Source organism: Scylla paramamosain, chromosome 7, assembly GCF_035594125.1.
Source record: "Scylla paramamosain isolate STU-SP2022 chromosome 7, ASM3559412v1, whole genome shotgun sequence".
NCBI classification, from domain to species: domain Eukaryota; kingdom Metazoa; phylum Arthropoda; class Malacostraca; order Decapoda; family Portunidae; genus Scylla; species Scylla paramamosain.
In genome coordinates this window covers 25,657,626-25,671,449 of record NC_087157.1, presented here as the reverse complement: position 1 = coordinate 25,671,449, position 13,824 = coordinate 25,657,626, and the positions used below count along the sequence as shown (strand labels likewise).

General features: G+C 45.3%; 1 protein-coding gene across 4 annotated transcripts in view; it reads right to left on the bottom strand.

Moving 5' to 3' along the window:
- Nucleotides 1–477: 477 nt before the first annotated feature.
- The window catches only part of LOC135102264 (uncharacterized), a 44,201-nt gene continuing 30,854 nt past the window's right edge, over nucleotides 478–13,824 (bottom strand). For 2 of the 4 annotated variants that reach the window (XM_064007205.1, XM_064007206.1), the window contains exons 3-9: nucleotides 11,458–11,587; nucleotides 9,485–9,717; nucleotides 9,051–9,180; nucleotides 8,734–8,909; nucleotides 3,617–3,730; nucleotides 2,902–2,967; nucleotides 478–1,675 (exon numbers count right to left, since the gene is read on the bottom strand). In XM_064007205.1, the coding sequence (XP_063863275.1) occupies nucleotides 1,557–1,675; nucleotides 2,902–2,967; nucleotides 3,617–3,730; nucleotides 8,734–8,909; nucleotides 9,051–9,180; nucleotides 9,485–9,717; nucleotides 11,458–11,587 (968 nt within the window). In that variant the 3' untranslated portion in view covers nucleotides 478–1,556. The other 2 variants (XM_064007207.1, XM_064007208.1) reach the window with 2 other exon arrangements.

Genomic DNA, 13,824 nt, shown 5'->3' with positions numbered 1-13,824 from the left:
AATTATACAAATGAGCAGGATTAGATGGAAAGACAAACGCGCAGACAAACAGACATACAGAAATATAAATAAATACACACATCCATGCTTTTAGTATTTGAGCTTCACCGAAACATCAGGTCTTTCGGCCTCTCTGAACAACTAATGACTTTGCGCCCGCGCGAACACACACACACACACACACACACACACATGCACACACACACACACACACACACACACACACACACACACACACACACACACACACACACACACACACACACACACACACACACACACACACACACACACACACACACACACACACACACACACACACACACACACACACACACACACACACACACACACACACACACACACACACACTACCACTGCAGCTGTTGCTATTACTGCTAATACTACTACTATTATTACTATCACTACTTGGGTTACCGTGAACTTGATTAGCGAAAGTTAAAGAAATGACTCATGAACGGAAGTGTCTGACAGTTTTATTCTAGTGGCTACAAACGTGTTTTGTAATGAAATAGTCAATTGAGAGCAAGGAATATACCCTGTTTGTAAACGTTTTGTCAAAGCATGCATATGGTTACGAGGATGCGGCACACAGGTACAGTGAACGTTCAAAAAGTCTCGGTTTTGTTGGCAACAGGAACCAGTGAAAGACACACTGAATGAAGAACGTTATCACATGATCCTCTTCAGGCCAAGGAACTGCAGCCCTGCCAGGACGTGGAGGCGCCGCGGCCCTGAGCGGAGGGGGCATCACATGGCGCTGCTTCCTCCCTTCTCCCAGTAGTGCGCGCCCCCCGCTTGTCGATGGAAGAGAAGACAGTGGCTGCCACACCACTTAATTCTCCTCTTGGAAGAGTAAATTTTCCCCACAAATATACATTTACACTGATGCGCAAAACACTGTTACAATCAAAGATCTTACGCACACTAATTACATTTGCATCCAAACAAAATTAATCTTCCTAGGATGTAAATTTAAGTAAGTGAACACGATTACGACGCCATCCTGCCTCGATATCAACGCTCGGCACAGTATGCACACACAGGGAACCCGTGATGTTACTCTAGGTATACATGTTATTACTATTTTTGAAGTAGTGACCACACACTCGATGGAAAAATATTTGACACAAGACAACCAAGAAATTAATGTATCAAAGTTCACTTCACAGTCACATAGCTTTCACAACGTACTCAGTGTAACAGGATGCCTCGCTGCTGCCCTGTGGCAAGTCCACCGCCGGGCAGCTCACTCCTGTCCCGGGACAGGGGAGCGCGTGCCCTCCAGGCTGCTGCGTGGCGCGCATAAGAGTCAAAACAAATATACTCGTATGACAGAATTCAGATGGAACCGCAAACTTTTCCTCTCTAAGATTTCTTATTTGTGAAGGGAAGAATATACACCGTATTATTTTCGACTAAGCCACAACGACACCATGAATGCCTTAGAAAAGCTCACTTACTCTAAAGATGAACGTTTATCACACCTAAAGTATAAAGCAATGTTCTGGAGGTGCGTCCTCTCTCAGACATGATCACTCGGGGCGCCAGCAGGTCACGCCAGCCAGACCTCGCCGCCCACGGGTCCGCACCACTGGTTCAAGGCACCGCCAGCGCCACCCACCGCCGCACCGCCCACGCCGCCGCCACCACGCTGCAACACAGAGGCGGAGAGGGTGTACGTGAGATTAGACAGCCCTAGATAGACTCATGACGTGAATAAGTCCCTATTACTCTGTTAGATGAAGAGGCAAACGAAAAATGGTATTGGCAATATATTAAAATTGACTTCATTATTTTGTCTTGCTTGTCCTTCAATAACAAATGCTGAAATATGTGTGGAACTTACAAAGCTAGATTCTAAAAGGATTTTTCTGGTATTTACCCGGAAAGAGGGGGAGATTATTATCAAATATACTGGTATGGTGTCTGTTACGAAACTCAATGATATTAGTGAACGTAGACACTGTTTAACTTTTATGTCGGGACGATTTACAGAAATATGTGAGAAATTGCATCATCCAGTGGTGGTGGTGGTAGTGGTGTATTTGTTTGTACTCGTATGTGTGTGTGTGGGTGTGTGTGAGGGTGGGCGGATGAATGTGTGTACAGAAAGTGTGTGTAATCAGAACCAACTAATGAAAATGTTATTGTGCAAAATCAAACAAATGATATGACTCATGGGTAGCAGGAGGTGGGGATGAGAAGAGGCTTGGGAGAGGAAGAAGGCGTGAGGAAGGTGAGGCTCCCCTGTTTGTGAGTGTGAGACCTTGGTTTGAGGAGACATTCTCTTTAATCTTATTGAAGAAACAAATGTAGCGAGGAAGCAAGCACTGCGAGTCAGGATTTGTGTAAGTATTTGGATTCATCTGTGCATCGCTGGGAGGCCATCAGGGGTATGAAGATGAGTGTGGCTGACGCACTCCCACGGTGAAGATGATGAGGGGGATTACTGGAACTATCAAAAGGCTCCGTGATGATGGTTTAGTTAAGGATGAGGATAAAGATGATAGGAAGATTACAAATGCTGGGGAAGGTTACTGTGGCTAAGGGTAAGTGATGAGGGTTTAGTTAAGGGTGAGGATGAAGATGAGGATGAGGATTACTGTGTTAAGGGTGAGGAAGATGATTGAAGAGGGTTACTGTGACCACCAAGGGTACGTGATGATGGTTTAGTTAAGGGTGGGGATGAAGATGATGGGGAGGATTACTGTGCTAAGGGCGACGAAGATAATGGGGAGAATTATTGTGGCTTGAAGGGTACGTGATGATGGTATAATTAAGAGTGAAGAAGATGGATCACTGCGGCTTCAAAGGTACGTGACTATGGTTTAGTTAAGGGCGAGGATGATGCGTGTTTTAAGGCTAAACGAGGCTTACTGTGTGCGTACATAGGCCAGTTGCCGCAACAGGTGGATGACAGCAGCTCGCTCCTTCCGCTGCTGGCTGCTTGCGGGGGCGGTGAGGGAGAGGAGAGGGGGAAGGAAGAGGCGTGAGTAGAGCACGAAGGAGTCGCCACCAGAGGGCTGCACACGTCATGAACAAGGGACATAAGCAGGTATTGTATCTACTTAAAACTCTCAATTCCAGACTGATATATTGCACCATAAATCAACTGATCCACTTGCCTGTGTCGAACAAGATGGGAAAATCTGGCGGAATAAAAAAAAGAGAATAGCATGAGATGATATTAGCATGGAGCCCCGCAGGAACAAGGGAAGGAAGGGAAGCTTTACTTTACTTTTACTCTGAAGGCAAGTATGCATGTATCTTCCTGTGTGTGTATGTATGTATCACCTCCTAGTGCCTTGTCCATAACCAACGCAGTGTTTAATCATGACATAGTACTTAAACACTAGCACAACATAAATAACAAACTATAGTAGTAATGCAAAACCATCTATGAAAACAACAGCATCAACATCCACGCTACGTTTTTGACAAGAGTATGCAAGGTTATGGAAATACTTGATACTAAGGCTAAGAGAAGACAAAGTGGTCCTGCTGCATTCTGTATACACTGTCCGTGACCTGGGTTGTGTAGCTCCCGCCGCTGGGGGTGTGGCGGGGCGGGGGGTGGTGGGGCGGGACTCACCGAAGAAGCTGGTGGCGGCGCCCGGAGAGTCGTGGGATCCGTTGGCCCACTGGCTGGGGGCGTCGCTCCTCACGGTGGCCGCCTCGGTGGTGGTGGTGGTGAGGATGGGCAGGTCTGGCGGCGACACGAGACAGGCACACGTCACACGCAGGGAAAATGGGACCCGGCAGGTAGTGAAGGGATGGGTTTAAGGGAAAATAATCTACCTCGTAAGTTGGCGATCAGGACACCTTTAACTTTTTTTTACTTATTTTTATTTATTTATTTTTTCGTTCATTTTGTTTACTTTAGTTGTTGTTGCAGCAGTTTCTAAGTTTTTCGTGAGTAATGCTAGCCTTCTTGCTTGAAGTGACCTTTTGTTCTTGACCTGAGTATGCTGAATGTGTAGCCAACGTCAGGTAAGTGTGGGTGTGTGTGTGTGTGTGTGTGTGTGTGTGTGTGTGTGTGTGTGTGTGTGTGTGTGTATTTTTACATCCATCCTTCCTGTAGTGTCTCCACGCTTACTGCATTATTTTGAGAGAGAAAAAAAAAAGACAAGAAAAAACCGACCCATTAATTTCGCTTTCGTCGATCATACTCGTACGTTTTCAATTTTTGAGACATTTTCCCGAGGGTTATTCCAGTTGCTTATTCTCAGAAATATTATCAGCACACCTTTTCGTTTTATAAGTATGCAGTGTTTGTGTATATATATATATATATATATATATATATATATATATATATATATATATATATATATATATATATATATATATATATATATATATATATATATATATATATATCACTTGCAATAATATATATTACATCTGCAGTTCTGTAAACGAACCGAGAATCTCTCTCTCTCTCTCTCTCTCTCTCTCTCTCTCTCTCTCTCTCTCTCTCTCTCTCTCTCTCTTTCCTCTCACTCTCGCTCGCTCGCTCGCTCGCTCGCTCGCAGAGAAGCAATAACCTTTAATTATACTCCTGTTTTCTCGTAATCAGTCGCCTAGTTTGTAATTAAATAAAGTAATTTAATCAAGATAACCTAACCTTCCATAAAAACACCGTGGAAAACAATCGTGGCAATAGCACGCTGCCAGTGAAAGACGATATTAACTGATGCAATTAATAACATATTAAGTAAAGTGAACTAGGAAAATAGCGGGGCTCGTATCAAAGTCACATGAATGGACTGTGTGGATGAAAACCTGCACACCATTACCACTATTTATGCAGCACAAACACTGCCCCTGGGACGCTGCTGCTCCTCGCTTGACATTGAAGCTGAGGCGACAAGGAATATCAGGTAGAAGAATCACTACTACTAATGCCTACGAAAATAGCTGTATAGTATTATTAGTTATTAACGAATATTCTCCAGTTAAGGATACTGATGCTGTTTGTATTACCGTATTATTAAGACACGACGAGAGACACTAACCATGAGTGGAAATCAACTTTTAAGCTGGTAAGGATTTACCTCAAATTTGAAAAAGTTTGTCTGATCCAAGTTAACATTATAACTTGTAAAGACACTATTGAGAGAAAAGAAGTATTCGACCTTCTAGAGGTCTTGATTTTATTTTGTTCATTAAAATCATCCATGGTTACTTAAATCTCACGCGTCGTGTCATTAGCAGTCAGAGTTAATGGTACCTGAATTTGGGAGCATCTACACGATGAAGGTCGTATCAAATTAATCGTTGTCTGAGATCAACAGCTGCTTCCTGAGACTGCATCTGTCACCTGTTGCCTGGACCATATGTTTTCACAAATCTGTCTTTTCGGAAATGTGGCGCTGTGCCCGAGAGTCTGTCCTGCTTATCAGATTGTGAAGAGAAGCCATAGCGATCAGATGGAGGCCCGGGACACCTCATACGTGGAACAATTGACTGATCTCGATACAAGTTGCTAAAACAAGACACGGCTTCCTCACGCACGTGCCCTACAATCATGTGCAGAATTTTTTTTTTTTTTTTTTTATCCTGCCGCACTCACTTCCAGTGTATTTACCGTTTTCTTTCCATCGTAAGTCCTCTGATCTGACGATTTTTCTTCAGATTCTGACAACTAATGTATTATCGGCGGTTAAGAGGTTTCGAGATTGAGGAGAACAAGGAACAATCAACACTGGAAAAGAATGAGGCAGGTTATTAGATTAGTGACCATGATTGTGCATTAGCTGGGAGAAATGGAGGTGGTGAGTGGTGAGTGGTGAGTGGTGAGTGGACGCAGCGAGCCTCCTCTTCTGACATGTGTGCCCCAGCAGGTGACCATGACGCACAGGTTTAAAGAACAGAACCGCGCCGCTGGAAGGGAGAGTCGGATTTAAACAAACATTTCCCTGCAGTAAATTTATGAATTTTCTGCCTGGTTTGCATTTTTTATCTTCCCTCCTTATTTATTTATCGTGCTTTTTATTCACTTATTTATACGTTTAGTTTTGCATATTGTAGCGTCCCGTGAGTTGGCTGGGAGAGTTGGTTGGGTGGTGGGGAGGTAGGCAGGTGAGGTGGGAGGAGCGCGATGTGTTGCCGGGGGACGAGTCAGTCCTGGGGTGGTTCTGGTGTTGATCTTGGCGGCAATTAGATGAACCCACCAAGGCAGCCGGTCTGTACCCTCAGAGATATTACACTTGATTAATGTGAGGCGAGTCTCTTCATATAAATTAATTAATGCGACTCGAGAAGGAAAATGATACAGTTCAGCCGGCGTGTCTTCCTTTCAAGCCAAGCGTGGTAAGAATATGACTAAGCATTCCTCACCAAGGGACAAAGGAGGGAAAACATTGTAATATTGCACACATCTCCCTCCCCCACTTTGAGACACACGTGCGTCAGGGAAATGGGAGAAAGTGAGGTGCGTACAGACGCGGCACGGCTCATTAGCACCGCATCTTGTCGCAGGTAAATGTGTTTGATCCACTTCGGATGCTGGGACGTGAAATATGACGTGCTTGGAATCTTATTACTTTTTTCTTTAGTTCCTTCTTGCGAGGAAGGAACGACATCCATTTCTGGCTTGCCTCATCCGGTACCGCTAGTCCCCTAACAGGCCACCATCCGTCACAGCCCCCGTGTTCTGCCTCGCCTGCTCCTGAAGGCGCTCCCAGGATCAGGGCTTAGGAGGAAGGTGTTCCTCTCCAGCGGCGACGCCCATCCCATTATGTAAACAAGGTGTTTCTATGGCCGTCTCGCACCTCCCTTTATCGCCATTTAGGGACATCAGGGGCGTTAAGGTTTCAATAACCACTCACTTTCGGCATATTCCGGCACTCGACTTGCGCGGGTAATTCTTTCCCTGTTTTGTGTATATCAACGCGTCCAGCCTCTTGGGAGGCGATTCATATGATATATATATATATATATATATATATATATATATATATATATATATATATATATATATATATATATATATATATATATATATATATATATATATATATATATATATATATATATATATATATATATATATATATATATATTGTGTGTGTGTGTGTGTGTGGTGGATGTTTTACCAGCACTGTGTATAACCATCGTGCACCGTACAGTGTAACCGAGATCTTTTTTTATTAAAAGAATACATCCCGGCCTGAACGATATAAGACTGACACAATTTGATGGATTTCATATAGATTTATTTGGAATTAATTGGATGATTGTCTGAAGATTAATGTGTCAATATAAAACGTGGACATTTCTATAACTTTTGTGTTTGGGGATGATCGGGCTAAACTGTATAAGCCAAGCAGCTGTGCAGCTTTAGCACTCTGAAGGGAATGCCAAAAATGTATTGAATATCTGAAAAAAAAAAAAAAAAAATGTATGCCTGATTTGGTTTGTAAACACCAGGATTGCAAAAAAAAAAAAAAAAAAAACTAAGCCAATGTATTTTCATCACTTTGGTGATGAGCTCCATACATATTCTCTTCTGAGTGAGGGACAGAGCAGTGATGTGGTAGTGTCATCGGATATCAGTGTGCCGCAGCGCCTCTTTATGTGGTGAAACACTGCGGGCAGCACTGTGAAGGCTGACACCTGCAGTGCTTCAGTAATGATACGTGACAGGGCTTGAAGGACAATGATGCATGTAATTATGAACAACGCAGCCTTATCCTCGTGGTGCTACGGGCACCCGTAACTCGCCCCCCCCCCTCTATCCACATCACGCGCTGAACGGAGGCTGGGTCGTTCTGCGGTTCACTCGCGGTCTAAAGGCTGAGTTAGATCCTTCGTTGCTTACGATAATTTCTTGGTAGGAGAGATAGCGCTCTCTCATAACCTTAGCCAACGCTATGTAGCCTTGCTGCAGCGACATAGCTCATAAAGAAAACTTATGACATTGCTACACACCCTTGCTGTGTTGCACGGGGAATGTGCCAAGAGTCAGATGATCAATAAATCTTTTCCCTTTCACTTACAGTCTCAGTCTGCATGTAACAATTATCTCTACGAGTTTGTGAATAAGTGCAATATATTTGCACGACAACTTCCTCATGGACTGTGTTGTTCTATACTATGGGCCTGAGTACCACGATATAACAGGATATTTTTCTCAGTGAGCCTTTTGTTCTCAGCAGGCCTTCTTTCTTCCTTTTTTTTGCCCTTGGCTGGCGCCTTTCTTACATAAAAAAAAAAAAAAAAAGAAGTCGGAGGGACGCAATGCCCTGGCTACTCTTCCCTCTCTGGCGAATGACACTGATCACGTCCTCGGACACGTGACTACAGTGAAGTATTCCAGGTAGTGCTGCATCACGGAAAGAGACAGGAGTAGACTTGGTGAGTCGCATCAAAGCGGGGATGCACCTGATGAGCTTGTAGTGTCAACAAGCAGATTAATTATAAGTAAACAGTGCTACCTGCTAATTCTTCTGATGTCCTAAATACAGCTTTTTTACATCATAGAAAGAAGAGTCTGAGCATCACCTCGAATGAAATGTTGTAGGTGGTGATGATAGTGGTGGTGTTGTTGGTGGTGGTGCTAGTGAGTGAGTGAGTGAGTGTGTGTGTGTGTGTGTGTGTGTGTGTGTGTGTGTGTGTGTGTGTGTGTGTGTGTGTGTGTGTGTGTGTGTGTGTGTGCAGCCTGTGCCTGGTGGTGTCTGCCAGCACCCGACAGCGGGCACCCACCTGGGTAGTAGGCCCTAGTGGTGGTGTGGGTCTGCTTGGTGCCAGGCAGGGTCAGCGTGCAACCCACCACCGTCTCTGCCGGCGTCTCAGCCCACGCAATGAGGCCCCACGCCCCCGCCTGCCACAAGCCGTCCACGCGCTCCCCTTCTTGCCCTCGAACGCCCACGTCCTGTTTGCTGGAGAGAGGCAGAGTCTGGCTGAGCTGAGGGGAAGAGTGATGTGTCTGTAATACACTGGTGTCAGTTATGTTGCATGGTCTCTCCACCGTGTTCATTATTTCACCAAACCATCAAAGACACTCCCAGCTCCCGCCTTACTTGGTTCCGTTGAGGTCATGAGTAAATAAGGTAAACTTGGGTCTCGGTGCCGCCCCGGACGTGTGGCAGGTGATGTTGACGAGGTGTTCCGAGGGACGCCAGTACTTCAGCTCCACCCGCCGGGGGGCCTCTGCCATGAGAAACAAGGCTTGTGCTAGTTTTTCCTTTCTGTTGAATAGTTCTTGAGTATATGAGAACATAACAGCAAGCAGAATATCTTGTTTTGATTCACAAACCTTCCCGGAGACTCAAGCCACTCAGATGGTTATAAGCTACTCCTTGGGTGCCTTCAAGGTGCTGTCAAGGGAATTTTGTAAGCGTGGCACTCAGAGAGGGAGGCAGGATAAGGTAGGGGGATGCCAAATCTACATAATGGATGATGGAATATAGATACTCTTATTTTGTGGAGCCGAGGGACTCAATCACTGACTCACTCCAAACGAGGAACTGTGCTGACTGAGTGTCCTCGTCCTCGAAGGTGCTGACGGTGCAGGAGTACTGGCCGGACAACACCGGGTGTGGGCGAGGAATGTAGAGTGCCCGGTAGGCTGCCCAGGGATCCCTCGAGACGGTGAAGGTGGTGTCGATGTGGCCAGCCAGCACGCCCAGGGCTTGGGGTGCCCGCGGCGGGATCCATTGGTACACCAGCTGCACCTTGTCCACGTACCTGCAGATGATGTGGTGCCAAGTGAGGGAGTCAGAGGCAGGGAGCGATTCTCTGTCAGGTCATTCCATCAATAATGTTAATAAATAAAAGCTTTTCCAACTTTTATAATGACGAAAAAAACATAATTAAGACCATAAAATACCATTGTAATTTATATACTTATTTTGAACAATATTAGATTAAACTTACTGCGTACATTAATCTAGATAAAAGCAGAGTAATCCCGTGATGAGAACACCGGGTGGGCTGTTACGGAACTTAACGTCCAGAGATGCAATACTTCAAGAAATATAAAGGAAACATCACATAACACAACCGGCGGCAATCAATGCGCGAGCCGAGTGATCGCTTCATTGCCGCACATGCCGCGCTGCACCAGCATCAGCAGCACTACCAGCATTAGTATCCTTGGCGCCGGGCAGCAGGCGGCGCCGCACCAGGTCAGCGCTGCCTTTCATCTCCACGCGAGCGGCACTAACCTCTGGTATCAGTCGCGTGCAAGCCATTAAGATCCATTCACCCACGCAGAATGGACCATTGATTTTGTGATAGATTAATTATACATGCAAAATCGGTATGTAAAATTATGCATTGCCGCTGCCGTTACGGAAATGGGTCAAAGATAAATGACTCTATGATCAGGGATAATTGGGAAAATGATTTGACAAAACAGAACATTGGCTTATTCGAAATGAGGGAACAGTAGTTGCGAGAGAGGGACGAGGGGAAGGGACGAGGGGTTGTAGGACGGGGCAAGAGAGAGGCAGGGAGGGGAAGGGGAGGGAAGACGGGACAGGGGCAGGGTGGGACGGAGCCAGTGTATCCATCGCGGAGGATAACCTTGGGCTGTCCTGATGAATAATTCCCTTCTCGCGTCACTTCACTTCGCTTCACTAAAAAACAACCATAAAGAAAAAAAAAAAAAAAGCAGCGTCATTAAATAAACAGTTTGCTCGGCCACCTGACTGACGAGCACAACACTATCATGCTAGACACTCGCTTTTGTTTGGCCGCGAGTGATTCACCAGCAGGGGCGGAAGTGACTTGGCTTAGGGAGGAGGTGTTATTCAGTGTCACCTTGGTAACACTGAATAACACAAAGGTGGGAGTGACTCAGCTTAGGGGAACTAGTAACACTGATAACAGTGAATAACGTATGAATAACACAGGGCGGGAGTGACTTGGCTTGGTGAGTGATCCTAACAGTACCTGAGAAATACTTAAATAACACCTGGAGAACACCTAAATAAACCTGAATAACTACTAGCTATCACTTTCTTAGGTCAGGTCATCTTTTGAGGACCGCAAGGTCTGTTATGGCCTGAGTAGCTATGTAACTCTATGTAACATCTGAATAAAACCTTAACAACATATAAGAACACTGAAATAACATCTGAATAACACATAAATAACAGCCAATTAACATCTAAATAAACCTGAATGATGCCTGAATGACACCCAAATGACACCTGCATAACGCCTGCATAACGCCTAAATAACACATGAAGAACACCAAGAGAACACATGAATAACACCTAAACAATACCTAATACCTAATTGACACCTAAATAACAACTGAACAACACCTACACGTGACCTCAATAAACCTGCATCATACCTAGATAACCATAACACTTGAATAAACTCTGAATAACAGCTAAACAACACCTAACAATCCCTAATAACCCCCAACAACCCTAACAGCACCTAATAATCCCTAACAACCCTAACAACACCTACCACTTAAGGACGAGGCCGGGTCGCTCCCACTCGTGCACCTGGAAGTCACAGTCGAGCACCACAGGGGTCGTGTTGGCCTCCACAGCTCGGGGCACGCTCAGCCTCACGATGGTCACCGCCCCGGCCATCCCTGGGAGGGAGAGAGAGGGCCATATTATCAAGCGCTTCGGCCGTCTTACCTAGACTACTTGCAACAGACGCTTTTGAAAATGGTAAGGCTTTTCAACAGTGTTTTCGCGATTTTAGTGAGAGTTTAACAAGGATTCTGTATAACTGTTGAAAGAAAACGCTCATGAAAACCCGACTTGTTATATTTTTGGCCTTTGAAAATAGTTGTGATGACAGGAGAAAGTGTTTAAGCATAAGGGAAAGAGCAGTGAACGGCTGCACGTGTGGAGCGAGTCTGTGGCCGCAGCGATGAGAGCCGCTTTGTCTTTTGCCCGCTGACGGGGGATCTCACGTAAAAGGTCAGAGGTGTTTCACTTTGTTCACTTTGTTGTACTTTCCATGCATAAATTGAACGTGTGCGCCACCTGCAGCGAACACCACCGCCGGGATTTATACTTTGACGCTGTGGTTCACGTTATTGTTTTATATTATTATTATTGTTGTTGTTGTTATTGTTATTATTATTATTATTATTATTGTTATTATCATTATCATTATCATTATTATTATTGTTGTGTGTTACTGTTGTGCTCTTCATCGTTGTTTTGCAAAAATCGTAATGAGTAATTTTTTCTGGTGGAAGGTTTCACGTGATTGCATAAATTCATCACAGTAAATGAGAGAGCCAGCGCTGCATCCGTCACTGCTGTGCCCGCGGGGACAAAGGCAACGCTGTGGCCACTGCAGCTCCTGCTGCATGGTGGCCGGGCAACTCAGGAGCAACAGCAGGAGCAGCAACAGCACCAGCAGACCAGCGGCGGCGGGGACGGGGGTGGGGGCAGTGAGAAGGAGTGAGATTACGATATGGAAACTGGGCTGCCTCGCAAGAAAGGAATGAATGCCGCCGAGAGCAGAGAATATACAATATTTAGTCCTTGTGCAGGGAATTCCCCTCAAAACATGGCCAGTCCTGGCGGCGGCAGCGAGGCGGGGGCAATATCGTGATCGTTATCAATTAATATCCGTGTAAGTGTCAACCGGAACGACAGAGACACATCCAGCCAGTCTGTACCTGCCGCCCCGGCCAGCGCGGTGCCGGCCACGGGGAGGAGGCAGCTTGAGGTCCTCGCGCCGCCACAAACTTTGCAGAAATTATGCCTTAAGAAGCGATATTTTAGGCTTTAGCATTATTACGAGTTTGGATTAGTTTCCTGAGGATGGTGATTACGTCCTGAGGGTTTTAATTATCTCTTTAATTGCGCTCTTTTAAGATAAAGGAAAAGTTTCTTACTCGCAGCTTTCAAGGTATTCCGCAACCATGTTAAGTGCTCGCAGGTCCATTGTGATGTATACAGGGGCTGCATCTTTAAACACTGCAGCCTTAAGTGCGTGTACTGGCCTGGAGTGGCGTAAGGCGGGGATATTGTTGCTGTCACCCGCCCTGTTGTTGTTGTTGTTGTTGTTGTTGCTGTTGTTGTTGTTGTTGTCGTTGCGGCTGCTGCTGTTGTTGTTGTTGTTGTTATTGTTTTGAAACATTCCCTTGCTGAACTTATTACCTTTTCTATGGACGTAAGTAAATAAAAAAAAAAAAAACAAGGAATTAAATGAGATGCACATCTACGTATACTTGGTTTGCGTAAGAACAAAACTGTGACAATAGAATTTTGTTCGCTGTCGTGGGTCTGGTGCAGGAGGCGGCGCGGCGGGCCTCCCACGGACGCGGGCAGCGGGGAGCCATTTCTCGTATCTCAGCCCCAATATTCCCTCGCCGGCGGGCTGCTCTTGGCCGGACCGCCGCGCGCCGCCGCCGTAAATCATCGGGTGATGGATGGTCTCCTCCAGATTGCATTGTTTTCCCGGTGGTTACCATTGCCTGGCTCCAGTCTTTATTGCTGCTCCCAGCTTCTTGCCACAGCTTACCTTTTCTTCTTAATGTCCTCCTAATGGCTCTTTCCGCCGCCTAGAGATTATTTCACTAATTGCATTTTGTGTAACTGTTTTTCTCCTTCTTTTAACACCATCTTAATTAAGTTTTACGCATTGACCCACCCGGCCTTCTCACCTTTCCTTGTATGAAAAATACTTGCATAATTAAAATTTAATGTTTCCTAGAATCTGCAAGAAATACTCAGAACACTCGTTACTATGGTAATGTTACTTTGGTCACTGTCTTCAGGTAATAATGGCAGTGCATACAGTTGTGTCCAGACATGGGAAACACGAAAACAAAGACGCCAGTTGTTATTATCAGCACCCAAA